This window comes from Amphimedon queenslandica, unplaced genomic scaffold (assembly GCF_000090795.2).
Source record: "Amphimedon queenslandica unplaced genomic scaffold, v1.1 AMPQUscaffold_13298, whole genome shotgun sequence".
In the NCBI taxonomy this organism is placed as follows: Eukaryota; Metazoa; Porifera; class Demospongiae; order Haplosclerida; family Niphatidae; genus Amphimedon; species Amphimedon queenslandica.
The window spans coordinates 25,730-49,567 of NW_003546466.1; the positions used below are offsets into that span (position 1 = coordinate 25,730).

Genomic DNA, 23,838 nt, shown 5'->3' on the forward strand with positions numbered 1-23,838 from the left:
TCTCCCTCATCTCTCTCCCATCTCTCTCTCCACATGTACTATTCATAGAATGTTACAAATGTTGCTACTAGTCCTCAAAGTGATATTCTTAATAATTTCTGTTTACACATTATTAGAAGTCATTACATTCTTCCCAGCTCCTATAGACACTAATACTTCCCCACCACACAATACAGCATAATACACTCACCCTATCTAATATAAGGACTGTATAGTCGGGCTGTACTACTGCTATTGAGGATGTTTATATTGTGTTGTGTGGCATGTTTTGAATTAGCTATTGCATCATAATGTTAGCCATATATGGTATTATTTTGCACTACGTTTACTATTTAATCGTAAGAGCTAATTGGAGGGACTCACTCGTTTTTGTATTGGGGGGAGCATTTTCAGTATAGTACAGGGTATTTTGTCAAAAATGGCTAGAAGAGAATTCTGCATTTTTATAATTTTTCCTGATGCATGTACATGTTCTTATGTTGCGTAGCAAGTTTGAGCTGATTCCAATCAAAATTGGATTTTTTATGAATTTTTAAGCTACTCAAAAATCGGGCCAAAGTCCCTGTACTATAGTACATGGTCTCGGGCCAAACTTTGCCAAAATTGAAGAGTAGAGAATTCTTCATTTTTATAATTTTTCCTGATACATATGTACTTAGGTTGCGTAGCAAGTTTGAGTGGGTTCCGGTCAAAATTGGATTTTTTTACAAATTTTTAAAATTTCTTAAAAACCGGGCCGAAGTCCCTGTACTATAGTACATGGTCTCGGGGCCAAACTTTGCCACAATTGAAAAGAAGAAATCTTTCTATCTTTATTACATTTCCTGATACATGTACATGTACATGTACTTATGCTGCATGTATGTACAAGTATAGGAAGTTTATGCTGTTTCTGACAAACATTGATTAGAATTTCTGAGTCTTGGTCATACTCTAATTAATGCCCAGCACTCAATTATTTTGCTTGTGTACTGTAACAAGCAATTGAGTTCTACATTGTACATGTACATGTACACAATTTATATTAATTATACAGTACATTTACATTATTTATTTATTTATTTATTTCATTTATTTATTATTAGGTGGATCCAGATGGCAGACCAACATTTGATGAAATTGTTCAAATGCTTGATCCGCTTGTCTCCGCCTACCAATCCAACTCAACTCCGCCCCCAGCCCCTCCCATTGCCCCTCTATCTAACCCATCCTCCCCATCAAAAGTCGAACTCCCGGCCGAACTATGCCCCTCCCCTCAGTCTCCGTCCTCTTCTCTTCTCTCGTCCCTCCTCGGAGGAAGCGTCGAACGAGATGGTATAATTAGAGAACGAAAAATTTCCACCGTTAGTCTTGATAGTGGGTGTGGGCCAGAGCGTGTAGACCCAAGCTCTTATTGGAAAAATATCGGGTTTTATAAGACCCCGTCTCTCACGGATGGAAAGACCACACCCTTAACACCTTCCTCCACTCATTTTCGTCAGATATCGGACTCGTCCGAAGTCTCGTTTCAGCTACCCTCTCCCTCTTTTGCTTGGGCCCCACCCCCTTCTCCATCCACCTCTCTTTATCGGCTTTCATTAACGTCACCCATCGACACGCCTTCTCATCAAGTGGGTGCGTCAAGAGAAGGATCTTTATCATCTCCGGAACATAGCCCCATAACTGGAGAGGATTCTGACCACACTCCTTCTCCTGATCCTATTAGTGGTAACCAGTTTGATTTAGAAGACTGGAATATAATTAGAGCGACGTGTACGAACATGAGCCTAGTTGAAGAGGAAGAGGAGGAGGGAGGTGGCGGAGGGATTTTAACCGATCGAGACGGAAGAGAAAGGATTGAGAGGCGCCCATTGTTTAATAGGACGTCTTGTTCAACACCAAACCTTCAAACTTGTTGATGTAAAGTATCTTTCTCTTCTACTTCTCTTTTTAAAACTCTTTCTGTTTTCGTCAATGTCCTTGCAAGTCAATGTTTCTCCAACCCTCACTCTCTCTTTCTCCCTCTCTCTTTCTCTCTTTCTCCCTCTCTCTCTCCCCACTGTTATAGCATTCATTCCATTAAAATCATCATCATAAGTATTGCTCATCTTTTTATTCAGAAATGACATATTACATGTATGTACATCCATCTACCCTAACTCTATACCCCTCCTTTTCTCTATCAGTATAATGTCCTGTGTAAATATATACCTATTATTGGATCTTCTTGATCTCTCTTTCTCTCTCTCTCTCGTCATATTTCGTTATTTTCAGAATAAACAATAATTAATATTTATTATAAAGTCAATAATGATTATAATAATGTTACAGAGCAAAAATTATCTGCAGCAATAATGCTTGCAAAACCAGGCCTAAATTTGATTGCAAAATTAATTTTTATTGTTCCTTATAACAATAAAACCTATCAAATTAATTTACTTAATACAAAAATGAAAAAAAATGAAATTGTCTTTTAAACGTTTGACACTTTTAAGTCTTCAGCTTCCGGTGTACGTGTGATATCATCAAGCTCAATACTGCCGGACTCACCACGCATACTTATAAGAGGTAGGACCTTAATAGCGCCTGGTTTACGCTGTGAGGGTGGAGTATCAAGACTAATGGGTTCCGAGCTCTTTCTCTCATCCTCTGGAGTAAGGCGTCTTCTCTTCCCATTCAAGCCGTTCAGACCACTTTCAATTTGAGAGGGTGAGTTAGGAAGCAATGATGCTTGCTCTTCGTCCTCATCTTTAGGTAAGTAATTATCGGCATCATCAGGTAACTGGAGGAAGAAAGGAGAGTTGTATATGCAAGTATACATGAACTGTAAAAACTAACATGTTCCTAATTCTAAGATTATCAGGAAAATGGTTTATTAATACTAAATTAAGTACCTACTGGAGTCATGTGAGCATGAATGTTAGCAACTACTTTGATTAACAGTTTCCCCCAAATTCAAATTATCACCTGTTAAATTTGACATTCAAAACATAGCTTCTCTTTCACCAATTCCACAATGTTGTATATGTTGTATAGAGTTGTATATGTTAGTATACATGAACTGTAAAAACTACACATGTTGCTAACTGCAGCATATTGGGAAATGGTTATAAAAATGCCTAAACTGAATACCCACTGAGGCTACATTTACACAGCAATGCAAAATGGATCGTTTTTAAAGTATCCACTTTGAACACTGTTTTCGTTTCCATAGAGTTCTATCAAGATTCTATCACGTTTTAATTCTTTTCTGTGTAAACAAAAGCATAAAACAGGCACAAAACTATACCAATAGCATCTTTTTCGTTGCTGTGTAAACATGGCCTGAGTCATGTATATGAGCTTAACACAAGATGCTACATGTATTAAGGTAGGTTGATTGGTCAGCGTACAGTCAATTTTTTTAATCAAAAGCGTGGGTGATTTGACCTTTTGACGCATGCTTTCCGCTAGAATAGAACCAGATTCTATTCCAGCGTCAACGTAACGTCAGGACTATATAGTGTAATATTGTAGACCAACCTTTAATGAGCATGAGCTAAAGAATGTGACTAACTAGACGAATGTAAAACATTAAGGGGCTCAGCCCCTTAGCCACGCTATATTTTAAAGGTTATATGGTATAGAGCTACATTATTGTACATGTACATGAGTAAATACAGTAGTTTGTAAGTTTGTAATGAAGTTATCATGCTTGGAAATACAAATTTTCTTTATCAGTTTATCACATTCTGCAGCAAAAAAGTTGTGTTGGAAGCCAGAGACAGTAACTGCAGTCATAGGTTATGTCAGTAGTTGTGGAGGCTTTACAAGCTCACAGTAGAGACTTCTCTTGCATTCTTGTTGACTCAAGTGAGTGACTTGTAACTTGTAAGGTCAAGAACATGAAGAATTGATAGCTGGCGCCATTTTATTTCACTGTGACCACGCCCATTTTCAAAGAAGATTAAGATTAGGTTATTAAAATAGGAAAATTTTTTATACGGATAAATAGGAGTGACGTACGTGTACAGACAGACAGACAGACAAACATACTCTACTCGAACTAGTGGGCTTCGCCCAACAAGGTTGTGATAAACTAAAGGTTGTGGAATTGATAAAGCTATGTTTTTGAATGCCAAATTTAACAGGTGGTAATTTGACTTTGGGAAAAACTATTTTAAAAAGAAGTTGCTAAAATTGATAACATGCAGTGGAATATAGTGGGTGGTAATTGTTTTACCTGCCAGTACAAGTCGTCATCAAACAATCCGTCATCTGCAACTTTCTGAAAGCATGGAATACAGCCAACAATCAAACCTTTTAAGAAAAGAAAAAATAATATTACAAGTACAGTGATATCTTATAAAATTTAGACCTCTTTTTCTTCAAAAATAATTTTAAATTTAAGCACATCATTCTCTTTGAACTTTTTTACAACCACAATTTACATGTATCTCTCTCTTATCCACCTGTTATGATCCCTCCAATTCCTGCAATGAATAAAGTGCTTGCTAACAGTGCCAGTTGGTATCCAGCCTGTTCACCTGCTGACCGGCCCTCTCCAGTCTCTATGCCAAGGAGTATCTCCTCTACTGTAAGATTAGAGGAAGGAGCACGAGCAGGAAACACCAAATATAAACTATAAAATAAATAAATAAATAATAATAATAATAATAATAACATGTATAGTTTCTTTGTTTTTTTCTTATAGGGCCTTCCCTCTCCTTTCTCTTTTTTGTTTTTCTCTAATATTAGTAATACTTTGTTCTTGCTTTCATATAAACAATAATAATAATTTGTAGCTTTTCGTTATTTTTTCATAATAATAATAATAATAATAATAGGGACACAACTTGCTGACAGGCTGGCAATCAAGTGGGATCTCCAGTATTCAACCACACTTCACTGGATTAGAGCTAGACTATCGTTCGCCCCCCCCCCCTTATTAGAGCTACCAACCTATGTTTAAGAGGATCCAGAGCCAAGTGGAGAGGTCTTCATACTGAAGATGGCTCTGGGATCAACCCACTACACTTTTATTGACTCCTATTGACTATTGACTTATTTTTAAAATAATAATATAATAATTCTTTTTCTACATCTAAGTGTATGTGCTTTTAATAATATTCAAATTAAAATAATAATAATAATAATAATAATAATAATAATAAGGACAAAATGGAGATCTGTTGATACCTGTGATGGAGCCCCTTTGGACCTTATAATGACTTAAATCCATAATTTAACTTCATCCTTATTAAATTATTATTGTTATTATTATTTTTAAAAATCTCTATCAACCTAATTATTTTTATTTCATTTTTCATCCTGCCCTAACTTTGTCCTAATTCTAACTTTCGTTAATAATAATAATAATAATAATAATAATAATAATAATAATAATAATAATAATAATAATAATAATAATAATAAACATGTTGATGAGTTGGGTACTCATGGTTTGCATTGCAAAAGGGTAATCGAAAGCATCATTGTCATGCTTCAGTTAATGATGTCCTGCATAGGGCATTTTCTGCTGCTTATGTCCCATTAAGTCTTGAACCTTCAGGTTTATCGAGATCTGATGGTAAGAGGCCTGATGGTGTCACTTTGATTCCTTGGTCTCATGGTAGGCCATTGGTCTGGGATGCTACTATTCCAGATTACTATTCCTGTTGTGACTTCTGGTCCTAAAGGCCTTTTCACACTAGCACAGTTTTCACATCACTTCGCATCAATCCACCTCTGGAGGTGAAGTGAGAGTGATGCCCATCAATTTGAAATCACTCTAGTGTAAACAAGATTAATGTACATCAATGCGCATTACTTTGGCCAGTGAAAAGTGATGGTGATGATGGTGATGGTTGAAAATGAAAATGATGGTTGATGGTGAAAAGGCCTTTATACTAATCTTATCATTATTTATTCTTGCCCTTTTGTTATTCTTTTCTTTTCTCCTTTTTTTTGTTGTTTCCCTCTTCTATCTCTAGTGTTTTGTCCCTTAGGCCACTTTTTAAATTGTAATTCATAATAATAATAATAAAAATTAGTAAAGGTTATACAATGAGGTGAGGTATAGGGCTGTAGGCATGAGACAGATACATTGCATTGATACAATGCATTACAATGCATTGCTTTTGCAGTAAACATTGCAAAAGCAATGCATTACAATGCATTACTTTTGCAGCAAACATTGCGAAAACAATGCATCCATTGTAAACATTGCATTCTAAAACATGCAGTAATTAGTAAATTCCTGCTTATTTAACCTCCCGGGCCACGTAATCAAAACTCCACCCCACCTCCAGGGAGACTTGTTGATAAGTGAGTTCTTTATAAACCTAAAACTAAGCAATCTGATTGGTACAGCTAGGCATGGTATAATTGTTAAATAACATGGTCTTGTTATTTTCTTGGTTAAATTGTTTTTTGTTTTTTTAAATAATAATAATAATCTTCTAGTTTTTAGCTGGGTCCTTCTTATCAAAGATGGGTGACTGTAAGAAAGCCTCTCTTGGAGAAAATGTAGATTGCTCAAGTTGCAATTGCCCTTGTGTCAGTGTTTTGGCTGGCTATTATTGGCTTGATCATAGCAGTTATAGTTGGGATTATCCTTCTTGCGTTAGGACTGACAGGCCATTTATGATCAAGGGAACAAAGATAATGGAAGTAAGGCAATACTATGCACTATAACAACATTCAAGGCTATAATACAATTCAATAATAATTTTGTTTTATTTTATTTTACATTTTTTGGTTTTGCTTTTCCTTTTATTTTGTTTTGTCCCTGGCTTTTGTTTCTATTTTTCTTTCCTTATGGGCTTTCCCTTTTCGTCTCTCTCTTTTGTCTCTTGCATTGTGTCTTTTTATAACAATAATAATAATAATAATAATAATAAGGTTAAAAAATTAATTAAATGAAATAAATTAATTAATTAAAAAATAAAGTCAGAAGTCTCCCTACCAAGTGACCCCAAAATGGAAACTATATTGCTTTTCTGTATTGCAACAAAGAGTTGCTGCATTAAAAAACTGAATGAGTGAGGGTCACCTGTGCGTCTCATGATCCTCGTACCGAGGTCCTTTAGAAATAATAATAATAATAATAATAATAATAATGGTTCCCAAGCTGCTATCTCCCAAGGTTCAGCCTTATTATATGCAGAGGAATGCAAAAAATATTGTTCATTTTGAGGACTGTAAGTGAGTGGCAGTTGGAGTTGAGGCAGTTGGGTGGTTGGAGTCGCAATGCCAAACTGCAAGCCTAACGATGCCCAATAGTCCTGATGGTAGACTCAGGACTATTGGGCATCATTTGGTTTCCAGTTGAGGCACTGCTCCAGGATTGATCACTCAGCACCTTTTCCAGAAGCTTTCTGTAGTGCTTTGGCGAGCTAATATACATATGTGGCTCTGTAGGTCTCCTCTCCCCTCCTGAGGTGGATGGGTCTATTTAACTTTTTGTTTTTTGTTTATTTTAATCCTTTTTCGTTTTTCTTTTAGGTTCTCCCTCTTCTCCTTTCTGTATATTTTCTCCTCTTTTTGTTGCCCTTTTCTTTCTCATTGATATTTTATAACAATAACAATTGCCTACTGTCATCTATACCAGAGGCTTTCGGTCACTCTATGGAGAGGAAATGCTGCTATGTGGGCCACTTGTATCCCCTCTTGCCTCCTTCTGTTGATGGGCTCATTTAACTGGTTACTGTGCATTAATAATAACATTAATGCATGTGTTAGTGTAGGCTTTTGTTTTTTTTGGTGCATAATAATAATAATAATAATAATAATAATAGATTTAAGTGATTAATAAAAAATTCTTTGAGGCATAAATTTTTCTATCTTAAATATATTTTTGTGTAAATTTACCTGCTGCCATAGTTGACCAGGTTAGTGCCAGCTGTGTTGGAAGCGACTCCGGCTGCAATGGCTGAAGCAACTGCTGAGAGAAGACCAGGTAGACCATGAAGATTGTGAACCCCACAAGTATCTTGAACGTAAAACCATTTATCCATTGTAGGCTGGAGAGAGAGAGAGGAGGGAATTAATTTTAAATAATTTATTAATAATAATAATTAATTAATTTTAAATAATTAATTTTATTAATAATAATAATTAATTATGCATTATTTAATAATTAAAATAGTTTGTAGAAATGATATATCTGACTGTTAAATATTTGTATCCAACGACTGATATAATGCCAGAAAGGAAGCCGATAAAAAGTCCCGCCCATGGGCCAATTAACATGTCAGCAACGGAACCAATAGCCACACCTCCAGCCAACGTAGCATTTTGAACATGAACCTAAGTAACGAAATTGATTAAATTACAGGAAAATCATATAAAATTATGTTGGAATCAGTTCAAACTATCTACATACATGTACATGTAGTATTGAAAAATTAAAGTGATTTTGGAACTATTTTTTTAACAAATTAAACCATGGGCTATATCTTTTCAAAAATTAAGTGGCTTGTTTTTAAAATGCTCATAACTCAGAAGTTATTTGTCAGAATCAACTCAAAATTTCTACACAGTATATGGACATCAATATGTATCAGAAAATGTAATAAAAATTGGGGGTGATTTCGGAGCTATTTTTTGGAAAAAAACTATGGGCTATAGCCTTGGGTATTTTTCAGAATTTTGACATTTTCTTAAAATGGCCGTAACTCAAAAAATATGTGTCGGAATGAGCTCAAACTTTCTACACAGCATAAGGACATCAATATGTATCAGAAAATGTAATAAAAATTGGGGGTGATTTCGGAGCCATTTTTGGGAAAAACCATGGGCTATAGCCTTGGGTATTTTTCAGAATTTTAGCATTTTCTTAAAATGGCCATAACTTAAAAAGTTGAAGTCGGAATCAGCTCAAACTTTCTACACAGTATAAGAACATCAATATGTATCAGAAAATGTAATGAAAATTGGGGGTCATTTTTTAGCCATTTTTTAGGAAAAACCATGGGCTATAGCCTTGGGTATTTTTCAGAATTTTGGCATTTTCTTAAAATGGCCATAACTTGAAAAATTGAAGTTGGAATCAGCTCAAGCTTGCTACACAGCATAAGGACATCAATATGTATCAGAAAATGTAATAAAAATTGGGGATCATTTTTTAACCATTTTTCGGAAAAAACCATGGGCCATAAGAACATCAATATGTATCAGAAAATGTAATAAAAGATTACATTGTTTACTAAAAAATTTTTGGGTTTGTCATGGCACATTCTTGCCCAGCCTTTAAATGCAATCAAAGTCCATATTGGAAAAACTAATCAAAAACAAAGCCACAACTTATGCGTAAATATTAGATTATAAATATTAAATATTTGCATAAAATAAAAGAGAGAGAGAGAGAGGTTACCATGTCCAGCTTTCTCTTCCCGTCCAATGCCATGCTGAATATAAATGTTGCAATGACACTCCCGGTCATTGAGAAGTACGTGTTGATGATAGCCCTGTACTGAGCATTACCAGAAGCCAAGGCACCATTGAAACTGGGCCAGAACAACCACAAAAACAAAGTACCTAAAATAATATACAGAGAAAAGAAATGGAGAGATGAAGAAAGACTCCTAATACAATGACTATAATATTCAACTACTACAACATAATTCAGTCAGTACACTATTGTAAATTCCAGTATACTTTAGTAAATCCCAGTATATCTTACCAATCATGGCAAACATATCGGAATGATAGGCACTTGAGTTTCTTGGATGATCGATTGCCTTCTTCCTTTGGAGGATCACAGAACATGCAAGACCAAAATACGCTCCAAAAGAGTGGATTATCATTGACCCACCCACATCAGCCGCTCTAAAGACATGATCATTGATGGCATTATTAGCGGAGTAGAAAATAACTTCAAAGATAGCGATACCAAACAGCTGGAAAGGGCTAGCCCTTCCTAGCATGGAGCCAAAAGTTATGAGGACAGCAGCTGCAGCAAAATCAGATAATACCAGACTATAAGAGAGAGAGAGAGAGAAAGAGGAGAGAGGGCGAAAGAAAGAGAAAGGGAGAGAGAGAGAGAAAGGAGAGAAGGCAAAAACAAGACATATAGTAAACACATGTTGTTGACCATAAGTCAAAATTCCAAACCATAAGCAAGTCGACTTACAAATACCAACAAGAGACAAACAACACACATAAGATACTCATAATAACGAATGTAACGCATACATGTAAATGTATGTTATATAACAAATACACATGCACATACATAAATATACATATACAATTTATAAAATGGTAAGAATTTGTTATTTAAGAGAACGGTCAGTTTAGTAAAGATCAGCAGCAATTAGACCTTCGTATATCAAAAGAAAAACAAAAGAGAGAGACAGAGACAAAAGTCAGAGAGGGGAAGAGAGAGATGGAGAGAGAGAGAGGGGGGGGGAGGGAGGGAGGGAGGGAGAGAGGAAGAGAGAGAGAGAGAGAGAGAGAGAGAGGAGAGGAAAAAGAAGTTACTTTTCTAGTCCAATGGTAATTCTATAGTGCTCGGTGTCAATGAATGAGAAGAGTCCTAATGTCACTGTGCTCCATTGGATTACGAAAGCCGCCAACAACATGTTGAAACCAACACTGCCATAACCATAGCGACGGAGAAATGTCATTAGGAAACCGAAACCGATGAATATCATGACATGAACATCTTGGAAAACTGGAGAGGGAGGAGGAAAGAGAGAAGAGAGAGGGGGAGAGAGAGGAGGGAGAAGACAATGAACAATAGCATTATGATAGCTATCAATCATGAAACTATTGTTTAGTGTAGATAATACTACTGTAGTAGAGTGTCACCTTCACTACTATACATTGGAATAGTACCAAACCTTACCAATCCTTTTAGAAACACCAACCAATAATAATAATAATAATAATGATGATGATGATGATGATGATGCCCATGATAATGATGTCTTAGTATTACAGTGATGCCATTAAAGCTACATACCACTTCATAACAGCCTTACCATAATTGGGATACTTCAATTAGCTAATTCTATTTCACTTTATGGTTTAGCATCATTAAAACCAAGTAATTAGTAATTCTAGTATCATGCTTCACTGCTGACAGTAATAGGAACAATGCATCAGTAGAACTGAAGGTCATGCAGCATTTAAAATCAACAAGAAGAGGCTGTATATATACACATCATTCCCACACTGCATTATTATTAAAACCAACTCTAATCTCTTGATGTCAATCAGTACTGATATTACAATGCTTTCAAGTTTCAATTCTTTCATGCATGAGTGCACAACAGTACTATACAAGCCCACTCCATTTAACTCACAAGGGTAAACTTTAGTAGCAGTCCTGGTTGATTCTAGTCTTAAAATATAATCCTGAGCAAGAGTTGGGTCGAAATGCCCGCTCCTGTTAGCTAGCTCCATAGCTACCTCGTATTCATGATCAGGAGATCCACCTTCATCATATTCCACTAGTAGACCAAATATAACAATGAGAATCAGCTCTACAAGGAGCATGATGCCTGGCAGTACTAGTTTTTCTAATTTTGTGAGTGCCATGTTTTCCGCTCCTTTCTTCTTTCTCCCTCGACCTCGTGCTTGGGACTTGGTTTTTATTACATGGATGCATGGTACTTTTAGTCAGGGTGTGGCAAAATAGATATAATTATTATAAGTTAATAAAAATATTAATGTAAATTAAAATTTTACATTTCAATGTAGTACATGTATCATGCTGTTAAAGCTCAGAAATTTTTCTAGTAGTACTTGGTGAATTATAATAACTGAAACGTCTCGAAACATTTTCCAAATCAAACTGCTTCACGCTTGCTTTCAGTGCTTGCTTCAACCAAGAGAAGGATGGTCTTTTGCTTGGTATAGGGTTCCAACAACTCCTCATAATCTTATATACACTCTTGGGACAATTGTCAGGCTGCAGCATCACGTTCAATGATAATATATACTCCTTTACTTCTTCATCCGTTGCAAGTTCAGGATAAGGATCTTGACCAAAAGAGAACGCTTCCCATAAAAAGATGCCGTACGCCCACACATCTGATTGGACTGAGTATGTGGAGTCTTTGAGGGTCTCGGGTGCTGTCCAGCGAAGAGGACCAAAGGATTTTTGTCCGTTACTCGTAGTCCATTCACAATACTGCATGCACTGTATGTCATGGCTGAAACCAAAGTTTGATATTTTAACAATTAGACCTTCTCCAATCTACACAGAGGGAAAAAGAAAGTAAAAAATGCCTCATGCAGTTTTTGGGTGGAGCTCTATCTTTCTCTCTTAAGCAAGGTGCAAACATAAGTGTGGAGAAGTGTGAACACAACTTGCAATTTTTTGTACTAGTTATAATTTTACTTTACAAAAATATCTAATATGTTCTACCTGACAATTTCTTGCAGTCAAATCTTTATGCAAAAATCCCTGTTCTTCTAGATACTCCATTCCTTCTGCAACCTGCACCACAATAGCTATCATTTCTTCAGTGCCCATTGAATGTTGAGTAGAACCTCCTGATCCAATGGTGCTGTCTAGATCAGCTTGGCTTGCATTATAGACGCTCTCAATATCCATTGAGAGCCACACTGATGCAGTAGAGAGCAGGAAATCCTTCAAATTACCAAATTCAAGCCACTCATATATCATATAGCGTGGAAACTCTATCGTAGATACAGCTAGCAGTGTTAATATATTTGGATGATTCCAACCAGATGTTAATTTCATTTCCTTTTCAAAGGACTCACACAGATAGGCCTCCGCTCCTTCTCGTAGGGTTTTTATCAGAACTGGTGTAGTGATGTCAGTTGTAAGGAGTTTTGCACATTCACCTCTGTAAGTCTTGCCAAAGCTGCTTTCTCCAAGTTCAGCTAGCATGCAGACTTTTGAATGAGGGAACTCCAGCACTTTTAATCTCTCGTTTGGAGTCATAGAGGAGAGTTTTTCAACTGAGAGATGCTGATTATTTTTTCCTTTTGTCGAAAAAGATATTATCTTGGTCCTTGATGCTTGCTTTGGAAGTAAAAGAGTTGCATTTAAGCTTGAAAGAGGCTGTTCAGGCTGTGGCTGCTGGGCTTGACTGGTCCCTGACTTGTTAGAGCCAAGTCTTGAAGACCTTCTCTTCAACTCATGCTCTTTCTCGCTACTTGAAGGAGCTACTTTAGAGCAACGGTACAGGAAGAAGATGCACAGTAATGACGAAACAAGAAGTACAACCAGCAGCACAAGTGATGCAGTTAAAGCAATGATTAGTACAGTGGGGTTGCTATCTTCTATTGTAGGAGGTTGAGATATTGTAGGTGTACTGGAACTGCTACATATTGACGGAGGAGGACAATCAGGACCACTACCAAAGTCACCAGAGCCAGAGAAAGTGGTCTCCATTACTGAGTGCTGTTTTTTTGTTGCTGCAGGCTCAGCCCCGCCCTTAAGCTCACACCCATATGCACAGTAGATGAATTTAATAACTTGAAAGTTAATTAATATCTATTCTAAATAGTTAACTAATATTTATATTGAATAGTTACTTAATTTACTATAATAGTTACTTAATATTTAATGCAATGATATTTTTTACAAAATACATAATTATATATATAATCGGGTACATTAAAATATTTATAATGAGAGAGAAAGTTTAAATGAGCAACGAATTACTCCAACAATAACACAATAATATACACACACATATATGCACATGTTTACACAAACAAAACATCTTGTTTACAACAACAACAACATTGATTATAATATTATGACTGTGACGGTTTATTATTATGATGATTGGACTCTATCTTTATCTATAAAGGTTACAAGGTAAGCTGTGCTCGTTCCCATCAGGATGATCCTAGCGACGTCAGTATGTGATTTATCCAATACATACTGGCCATTGACCGAGTATAAGTACTCACCAACCTGGAGAGAGAGAGGGAGGGAGAGAGAGAGAGAGGGAGAGAGAGAGAGAGAGAGAGAGAGAGAGAGAAAGAGAGAAAGGGAGAGAGAGAGAGAGGAGACAAAAATATAATAGCTAGTCCTAGTCAATAGATTTATATTCTAAATAGCATGCTTCATGAGCACAAGCAGGTTATATTGCATTTGTAGCAACTTCATAAAATATACAGTTTTGATCAGAATGAGCTCAAACTTTCTAGTTTCTACACATAAGAACATGCATATGTATTAGGAAAAATTATAAAAATGGAGAATTCTCTCCTTTTCAATTTTGGCAAAATTTGGCCTGTGACCCTGTACTATAATAGTACAGGGACTTTGGCCTGATTTTTGAGTAACTCAAACCTGTATGAGCACTATGCTGAAATCCTGTAAAAAACCCAGCGTATAATCACAATGTGATATTCTCTATTTTCTTGATTCAGTGGCTTATTTCTTGCCTGCCCTTTGCCCTCCCTCCCTCTTTAAAAACTCCGTCACCCTCTCTCTCCCTCTCTTTATTCTCTCCTAACCTGTAGTCCTATACTGGCAGCTGGTCCACTAGGATCAACTGTGTGTACATAAACTGGTCTTGAGCCTCTGATTACAAAACCATATCCCACGGGATCGCTCACAATCTGAAATAAAAATAAAAAATAAAATATATAAATAATAATAACTATTGACTTATAACTTTTGTAAACTATTGACTTATAACTTTTGTAAACTATTGACTTATAACTTTTGTAAACTATTGACTTATTTTTTAACATAACATTTCTTTTTTCTACTTCTAAGTTTATAATAATAATAATTATAATTATTAAAAACTTTTAAAAATAATTAAAAATAAATAAAAATGAAAAAATATATATAATATGATATTTTAAGTCTCTATACAACTCCAGGTGCACATGACTAAATGATTACATTAAGTCGACTATAAATAGTAATATACTTCTCATCCTCTTCCTGTCAAGCAGGTGGGTGGTTATTTCATGCAAATACTATTTTTGGCATTGCACTACAGTACACATTGTGTAGCTATATTTAATTAATAACAGTAATAATATAATAATAGTGACCAAACTTGTAAGCTTGTGGGTGGCCATTACACTACCTGGGATTACCTCTAATTTTATTTATTCTTAAGTCATCGAAGAGTGTATTATTAAAAACAGTTATAATAATAATAATAACAATAATAATAATAATAATTTTTAGGGTAGGCTTTTCTTTTTCTGTTGGATGCTTATAACAACAACAACAATAATAATAATTATAATAATAATATAATAATAATAATCATAATAAGTTGCTTTGAAGTTATACTCACATCAACACTTCTCTTGATGAATCTTCCATTAGGGTCCGTTAGCTCTTCAATGGTTATGTCAGAGTAAGATTGCTGCTGTCCGACTGTACAAAAACAAATCGTAAAAAATAAACAATAACAACATAAGAACGAAATTAAAAATCAAGACGGACAAACACATCAAAGTGAAACTGCTTTCGTTTGTACGTTCAAAAGCTCCCAACCTCACTATACTCTATATAAAGCCCGTACGTGCAAGCTATATTGTAGTAGTTTTACTACTCTATTTAAAGCCCAGACTATATTCTATTTAAAGCCCAGCTCTTACATGTTGGTGGGTCAGCCGGTGAGATGTAGGTAGGCTCGGAAGGTGCTTGCATTTGTAAGTACTCGGGATCAACGGCAGACTGCATAGCAATGTATCTAAGGAGAAACAAATACAACATATCACATACAACAATATTATACATGTACATGTACATGTATATACGTAATTACATGTAGTTCTAATTAGTGTATTAATTATATAGGGGCTTACTCATCATCGTTCTCCTGAGGGGAGGTGCTACCACCTGACATGTACTGATCGCTGGCACTTGAAGACTCAAAGCTGATATCAGAGTTACGGTTTTCGGAACCTTGTTCGGACGAGATCATGGAACCTAGGCGCTTTCCTCGGCTCTTGGCGACGCCTACTCTCTTGCCAAAAGTCTTTTGGCTTTTCGGGTCGTCGTTCTTGAATCTGAAGAATAGGTACTCGTCTTTGAAATGATGATCATCGCAAACTAAAAAAAAAACAAAGATACACAGTAGTAGCAGTTAGGTATGTAGAGGCAATTAATGATCATAAAACAAAAACAAGTGTAACATTAAAGTATAATCAATTATCAATCGAATTATTATCAACTAATAATTAAATTTCTCTCAGTCACAAAGTCTACGAGATATAGAATGATGACAGCTGCAATATTCCCCTCCAAACACATAAAAACAATCAAAGAATCCCTTACTATAGTACATGTATATATTGCCATAATAAAACTATAAGCATACACATCAAACAAAATTATCAAATAAACAATATGAGATAAGAGAAGGGATATGTCACCATTTAATTATACATGACTTCCCTTGTGGTGGAAGTCAGGTATAATCATGCCTGCTTGACTGTCTGACTTTCTGTGTGTTTTATTTGTGTTGTAACAGCTAAGTTCAAGTATTTTGGACTTTAGACTTGTTATCATTTTACTGCTTCCTCTACAAACGTATGATCTATACCCCCTTCTCCCTTTTTGGCATTTCTTTCTTTAGTAATTATAGTGTACATGTACAATTATCCTCTCTCTTTCTCTCTCTCTTTCTCTCTCTCTCTCCCTCCCTCCCTCCTCCTCTTCTTACCGTGTCTGAATACTCCTGCATCAACAAACTGTCTTCCTAACTGTGTTCCCTCTTCTCTCGTGCTCACTTCTCCTCTTGTTATCAGCCAATCCACAAACTCTCGCCCGATGAAGCTCTGCTTGAATGTTTGGAGGTGATACTTTCTGTCTTGTATCAGGTTGCTACCATCTGTCTTTAATCTATTAAGAGAGAGAGGGGGGAAGAGAGGGGGAAGGAGAGATAGAGAGGGAGGGAGGGAGGGAGAGAGAGAGAGTGTGTGTGTGTGTGTGAGAGAGGGGGATAAACAATTGGCATCATCATGTTATCTTCAATAGTAAAGTAAACTTTGTGCTTTTGTTTGTTCTATTGCATTGTGCCATAGTACATATTTGTCCCATTGTATTCTTGAACTTATGTACATGTCACATACTCAGGCAAAGTGTATTCACTTATTGTGTACACAAACTTTAACTCTCTCTCTCTCTCTCTCTCTCTCTCTCTCTCTCTCTCTCTCTCTCTCCCTCAGTTTCCATTTCTTCCCCCTCTTCTTTACCTGCTGTATATTCTCTGGCCCTTAGCAACTATCATAGCATCTGGTGGCTCCTCATAAGTATTGTCATCTCTCCTGAAACGATAGAATAGCTTCTCATCTTTGAAATCATGATCATCACAGACTAGAGAATTAAGAAAGGAAGAGAGAGAGAGAGAGGGAGGGGGGGGAGAGTAATCACTGTATATAAATAATTATTACAACTATGTACATAGATAATTTGGTGCAACACTCCAAAATTTTCATTGTTTACGTTGTTGCACCACAGCTACTCATTAAATCATCTACAGCAAACTCCTGCCAAAACCTTGATGGGGCAACAAGCCAATATGTCACACTCTAGATACTTTAAACATCAACAAGGTAGCAGGCTTGAGTGCATGCCCTTCCTTATTTATAGGTTTACAAGCTAATATTGAGTTATGATTTTAATTGATTGGTAAAACATTTGGTTTGTATTCAGGAGGTATGGGTTCTATTTGATGCTTGAAGACATATATGTACTATCAGAAGTCATGTCTCTCTCTGTGTGAAATTATTATCACCATCACAAAAAGGTGCATTAGATCAGAGTCTTACTATAATCAGTGTACAAACCAACTGTAATCAACATAATATAAACTATCAAACTGCAATAAAGTATAATTTTAAAAGAAATAAAATAAACACATGGCTGTCTCTATCTCACTCTCGTTCGCTCGCTCTTTCCTTCTTTATCACAGGAAATTTGTCTCTAGCATTTTAACACCTTCGAAAATTTTTAACAAGTTGCTTTACTTAGAATTATAATAATTCAGTAAAATATGCTTGCATGAAATTGTTTTTCTTTCTTTCTCTCCTCTCTCTCTCTCTTACCATGATGAATGACTTCATTCTCTAGCAGTTTCTGCATCATGGCAACAGCTTCTGATCTGCTCTCCACTTCACCTTTCTTCAAGAGCCAATCGACCATTTCATGACCAATGAAACAGGTAGCATAAGTCTTTAGGTGGTATCTCCTGTCCTTCAAGACTGGAGGATCATCTTCTGCGTGCAGTAGCTGGCGTAGCTCCTCTCCTACTGCAAGGATGGCGGAACGGTTGGATGCTCTTATCGTATTAGCCATTCGGCGGGGCTGGGCACTGTATACTCTCCTCGTGTAAATGGAAGAAAATGAATTGGATCTCGTGAGGCTATCAGACTGATACTCCCTCCTTTGCCTTTGTGGAGAATATAAGAAATAGTCGAAGCTCTGTGTGCTGTAGGGCCTATCGCTCGTCGGTACTGGTGGAAGTGGTGGCTGCAAACTGTATCTGTCGTTCAGGGCAGCTCTGTATGTAGCTGGTAAGTCGCTCCGTATACCTCCGGCATATCCGGACATGGTGTCTCCGTTTGCCTGTGATAAAAAGTGATGCATAGTAAATATCCGGGGTTAGGAGACAGGATGTACCCATTTTGTGGGTTTTTGTGTTAAAAAGGGACATAACCTTACACACCGATCATGGTGTCTTTGCGATATGATCTTTATACGTGTTAAAGATTTTATCTCTTTTTTGGGGATCAAAGGATTTTAACACATTTACATGTTACATAACTGACAGCCTAAAATTAGGAGCACAAAGTGAAAGGTTTCTTGTTTTAAAATATTGTCACTAAAAGTCTTGGTTAAAGGTTATTAAGGTTTAAAGGTTGTTGTTTTTCATTTCTCAGTAATTATTGCTAAAATGTACGTCAGAATCATATTCCTGAGGGAATTGTAATTGAAAACATTTTAAATTAATAACTAGTATTAACTACACTATGATTATATGGATGGGCGTGTCTCATTATTATTCATTATACCATGCATTAATTAAATTATTGATAAGCTTCAGCTATATTTGGCACTATAACCAATAATGTACTATGATAACAATAGATTATGATACGGACACGATAGTCATGTGACTGTCACATGACTTAATTGGTATTCATACATTGCCTCATGTAATAATAACAATATACATGGATCATTAAAGGATCATTAAAGGATCCTCCGTCAGGAATGTTAGTGAACAGCTGCTAGGATGATTGTTAGAAAACTAAACTGGCATATATGCAGATTAATTTAAAGATAAAAGATAACCAAGTCATGTATAGCCAGTTTGTTGACTTAGTTTACTGCTCTTTAGAACCAGCTGCTAATTTTTAAAACACCCATTGTAACTGTATCATGGTAGACATCCATTGTTTAGATCATGGCAATCCAAGGAATTGGTATTATTAGTATTTTTTGTAACAGCAGCTGAGCTTCAAATGACAAATTTACATCTTATATATTGGACTATCTTTCTTGAATTACAAGTAATGACAAAAAGAAAGAGAGTACAGCTACTACTGTACTAGAGTGAAAAGAGGGTGTCTATAGTGGAATATAGATTGCTGTAATAATTGTTACTAGCTTAAAGCAGCTGCTACATGTTTGCATTTAAAACTTTAGTATCAACTTATACATTATTTGTATGTCTACTACAGCATTCAATGGCCATACAGTAACACAGTAATTCTTATAATGCCAGTACATCTACATCTACATCTACATCTACATGTAGGTAGCTTACCTTAATTGGGGAGATAGAGGTAGCTAGGTTAGGAAATAAATCAACAGAATTAGCAGTCTAGAGAAAGAGAGATGAAGCTTAGTTGTTCTTCTTCCTGCCAACTTAGAGCTGTGACTGCAGCTGACTGCCCAGCTCTGCCCTACTCATATATGTTAAAAGGCTTCACGCTCCAATACTCGTATACACAAACTAATACCCTCACTCTATGTCATTGAATAATACTAAGACTATGTATCTAGTGCCGCATTTATATGGCTGTAATATACAGGGCATGGCACATGCTAGTTGTATCCTTAATTAGATTAGGACAATCATCACTATACTATATAGTAGTGTTTGCAATAATAGTAATAATAGTATAACAATTACGTTGTACGAATTTGTAAAGCATTTGCGTACATGTTATATAATAAGCAGCTGTTTCTATTTTTATTTTTGTGCCGTTTTTTGTTATTTCTATGCATGTGCTACACTTTCATGCTCTTTATTGCAGTATTGGGTTTGTATGTAATACTGAGAGTGTGTTGTTGTGTATTGTAGTACTGTATAGTATGTACTTGTAGGATTTTGTTGTCATTAGTTCAAGGAAATTAATATCACTGTATTCAAATATTTATGTACTATGATAGTACCCAGTACGTCATTATTATTATTATTATTATTATTATTATTATTATTATTACTATTATTATTATTATTATTATTATTACTATAATTTGTTAATTTATTGTTTTTTAAGATTTAAAAGAAATTATTTGAAAGCTGATCAACAAGTGAACAAGTTGTTAACCAGCTGTAAACAGGATTCGAAACTAAGGAGGAGAGAGAAAGAGGGTAAGATCTATTGCTGTGATTGTTCACAGCTACTGTAATTTACCCTATAAATATATATGATTATATATATTTTAAATTTGATTAACTCTCCTCTCTCTCTCTCTCTCAATGCAGATATTACAAAAATGGATTCGACTTCTATGCCTCTTCCTCCTAATCTATCAATTGAGCGTACTGTTGATGATGTAATAAGTACTGCCGGTACTGCTGGTATCCAGTTAGACCCCTCCTCATCTCGTCCTGTCCAGCTGATACATTTTGGTGATGGTGTTTCAGATAGTGAGTTACAGCTGATTGAAATGCCTAACGACTTATTGGAAGAAATGAAAACCGGAAAGAGGTAAGAGTAAGCTAGTCTATTACTATGAATATATGGACATTGGGTTTAGTTTCACTATTATATAGAATTATGATTCATTGATGTTATTACATGTATGTGTGCAAGATTGTAGTAGGTTTGTGAGTTTTACTCTCTTTGTGTGTGGGCGTATCAAAGCCCCCACCTTTTATAAACACTACCCCTTATCTGGCATCATTAGTGTAATATAAAATACAATATAACGCAAGTGTAATACTAACCAATATAATATAGTGTATTTTACTAAGCAAGTACAGTGATTAAGTAGTATATTTGTCCTCATCAGTCACCTTCGATAGAACTAGATTAAAGTGCCATATATCACGTTGTATTAATTGTGTTACATGGTTTTGCTTCCTGGAGTTCATGGTGATTTCAGCCTTAGGATGTACAGATAATTGATCACGGTTAATATTAGCAATTCAATTATTGTCGATCGACTGACCACAGCTATGCTTTAATCAGCATGAAATATTATTAAAGAATTATCACCCAGGCCTGCCTGACTAATTTCGCTACATTCAGCAGTATATGCGTTATTAACTTTTCCACATGAGGGGATTGAGTGCTGCATGATGTAGCTAATAAAGTTGACCTCTTTATTTCGGACACCACTGACCTTTTCTTATTACAGAGGTGACCTTATTATAAAAATATTTTTGTATAACCTTGTACCTTTAAAATGTCCTCATTATAAAGGTGTCCTCATGATAAAGGTGTCCTTAATACAGAGGTGTCCTCATTTCAGAGGTACTTTTGTATAGGCTTGTACCAATTGGGACATTACAATATATCTAAAGGCAAAATTTCTTATCTCAAGTTGTCCTCATTATAAAATGTCTTTAGCTTCCACTGTATAGTATTAATGTTAGCATTACATCTTAAAGTTTAGTGCACAAATTATCTCAGTAGGGGAGTAGCTTTCATTTGAAGTCTCTAATTGATTTTCATCTTTTTTGGACATGAGAGTGTAGTATACTTATCTCAAAAATGCTGTGCAATATCCGCTGTGACTTCTACTCTCTCCTCTTCCCTCTAATTAGGCTCTGTTTACTAGTACGTCTAATCCTGGAATAGCAACTGATGACACGTACATGTACACATGATAACCGCATATAACAGTTGGGATATTGTTTAATCAAGTACAGTATTAATACTATAGGCCTTTCTACACTTGAACCAGAAGTCGGGCGCATTGAATGGGCATCAATTGATTCCACACCATCATCAGGATCATGTATATTTTGATAGCATTTCTGATCCAGCTGCCATTGGTTATCTATTGAATGCGCATTCAAACCACATATGGAAGTGGTTTGGCTTAATGTGTATTGAAGTCAATGCACATCAGGTGTGGAATGACTGGAACCGGTTCCAAACCAGTTCAATGCACATTAGAAGTGCTAGTGTAGAATGGCCTTAAGACTATTACTATCATTATTATTATTATTGATGTTTTTTTTTGCGTTAAATAATTTTAACACAACAAAGTTGCTAAGTATATAACTATCAGTAGTCATTACTACAAAGAGATAGTCTTTCTATGGTTCATCTAATGATGGGTATATTGTGTATGTATTGTGAAGCCATTCTATCAAAGGCCGCTCCATAAACAGATCCCATATTTACACTATCATGACTTGCTTATTCATCATCATCAGTCATGACTTGTTATTCCACCATCAAAGCATAATACGTGTATGTACATGTACATGTATGTATGTATGTATATATGTACTTACAAGATATGTGTGTGTGTGTGTGTGAGAAGCTGTCCCTACTTCTCACTGTTTATCTCATGTTTGTGTGCAGTAGGTATCACGTTTGTAGTTGATAATAGCTTACGTTATAGTCTGGTTGACTGTTTGAACTTGCTCCTTCTTCCTCTCTCTCTCTTTCTTGTGCTTAGTCTTTAGTTAATGGAGCATTGAGATTAACTGTGAACTGTTAGTTTGATGTAATTATAATATGCATTTTTTACTACATTTTCTGATGCATAGCATGTTCTTATGGTGTGTAGAAAGTTTGAGTTAATTTGAATCAAAATTAAAAATTTTTAACTTTTCTCAAAAATCAGGCCAAAGTCCCTTTAGTACAGGGTCATCAGCCCAATTTTGCCAAAAATGAAAAGTAGAGAATTCTCCATTTTTATTACATTTCCCAATGCATATACATGTTTTTATGTTGCGTAGAAAGTTTGAGCTGATTCCAATCAAAATTAGACTTTTTATGAATTTTAAAAGTTTCTCAAAAATCGGATCAAAGTCCCTATACTATAGTATAGTGGGTTGGCCAAATTTTGCCAAAAATGAAAAGTAGAGAATTCTCCATTTTTATTACATTTCCTGGTGCATATACATGTTCTTATGTTGCATAGAAAGTTTGAGCTGATTCCGATCAAAATTAGACTTTCTATGAATTTTTAAAGTTTCTCAAAAATCAGGTCAAAGTCCCTGTACTATAGTACAGGGGGTTTGGCCAAATTTTGCCAAAAATGTTAAGGAGAGATTTCTCCATTTTTATTACATTTTCTGATGCATATACATGTACTTATGTTGTGTAGGAAGTTTGAGCTGATTCCAATCAAAATTGAATTTTTTGCAAATTTTTCAAGTTTCTCAAAAATCAGGTCAAAGTCCAAATGAGCAGATCTATAGTCTTGCACATATTTTGTTGATGTGTTTCTAGCGTGTACTGATCATTCTTCCTGTTACACTGATTCTATTAGTAGCTATTGTTTGCATTCCTCACTGCATCATAAATCACAAACTAATGTTATAAATTATCATCGTCATCACTGGAATGTAAACTGGAATGGAATGTGACAAATACATCCTGTTACTAGCATATTGTACTATTAATAAAATTCCGTTACTATTATTAGATTTTAAGCTATTACTCATGATTATTTTTAACGCTAATTACCTAGGCCATTAAGCAATATTA

The 23,838-nt window shown here is 35.5% G+C and overlaps 3 protein-coding genes and 1 long non-coding RNA gene across 4 annotated transcripts; 1 reads left to right on the forward strand and 3 right to left on the reverse strand.

Annotated features, from left to right (window-relative positions):
• Nucleotides 1-2,228: 2,228 nt before the first annotated feature.
• Nucleotides 2,229-11,549, reverse strand: LOC100640375 (ammonium transporter Rh type A-like). Its single transcript, XM_003388038.3, has 9 exons — nt 11,271-11,549; nt 10,444-10,636; nt 9,644-9,939; nt 9,335-9,498; nt 8,131-8,268; nt 7,831-7,982; nt 4,431-4,600; nt 4,202-4,278; nt 2,229-2,761 (listed from the first exon to the last, which is right to left on the reverse strand). The coding sequence occupies exons 1-9, from the start codon at nt 11,503-11,505 to the stop codon at nt 2,453-2,455; spliced, it is 1,734 nt and encodes a 577-aa protein (XP_003388086.3). The 5' UTR covers nt 11,506-11,549; the 3' UTR covers nt 2,229-2,452.
• Nucleotides 11,550-11,647: 98 nt separating this feature from the next.
• On the reverse strand, nt 11,648-13,366 carry LOC100640502 (muscle, skeletal receptor tyrosine protein kinase-like). The gene is made up of 2 exons (XM_003388039.2): nt 12,338-13,366; nt 11,648-12,166 (listed from the first exon to the last, which is right to left on the reverse strand). Exons 1-2 carry the CDS (start codon nt 13,331-13,333, stop codon nt 11,684-11,686), a joined length of 1,479 nt encoding a protein of 492 aa, XP_003388087.1. The 5' UTR covers nt 13,334-13,366; the 3' UTR covers nt 11,648-11,683.
• Nucleotides 13,367-13,441: 75 nt separating this feature from the next.
• Nucleotides 13,442-19,794, reverse strand: LOC100640629 (DEP domain-containing mTOR-interacting protein-like). Its single transcript, XM_019998951.1, has 9 exons — nt 19,701-19,794; nt 17,977-18,496; nt 17,125-17,245; nt 16,593-16,771; nt 15,733-15,979; nt 15,523-15,617; nt 15,216-15,298; nt 14,413-14,517; nt 13,442-13,864 (listed from the first exon to the last, which is right to left on the reverse strand). Exons 2-9 carry the CDS (start codon nt 18,479-18,481, stop codon nt 13,724-13,726), a joined length of 1,476 nt encoding a protein of 491 aa, XP_019854510.1. The 5' UTR covers nt 18,482-18,496; nt 19,701-19,794; the 3' UTR covers nt 13,442-13,723.
• On the forward strand, nt 18,355-20,873 carry LOC109583546 (uncharacterized). Its single transcript, XR_002185576.1, has 3 exons — nt 18,355-18,444; nt 20,440-20,534; nt 20,649-20,873. It is a non-coding gene; the product is annotated as an uncharacterized LOC109583546 (long non-coding RNA).
• Nucleotides 20,874-23,838: the final 2,965 nt, after the last annotated feature.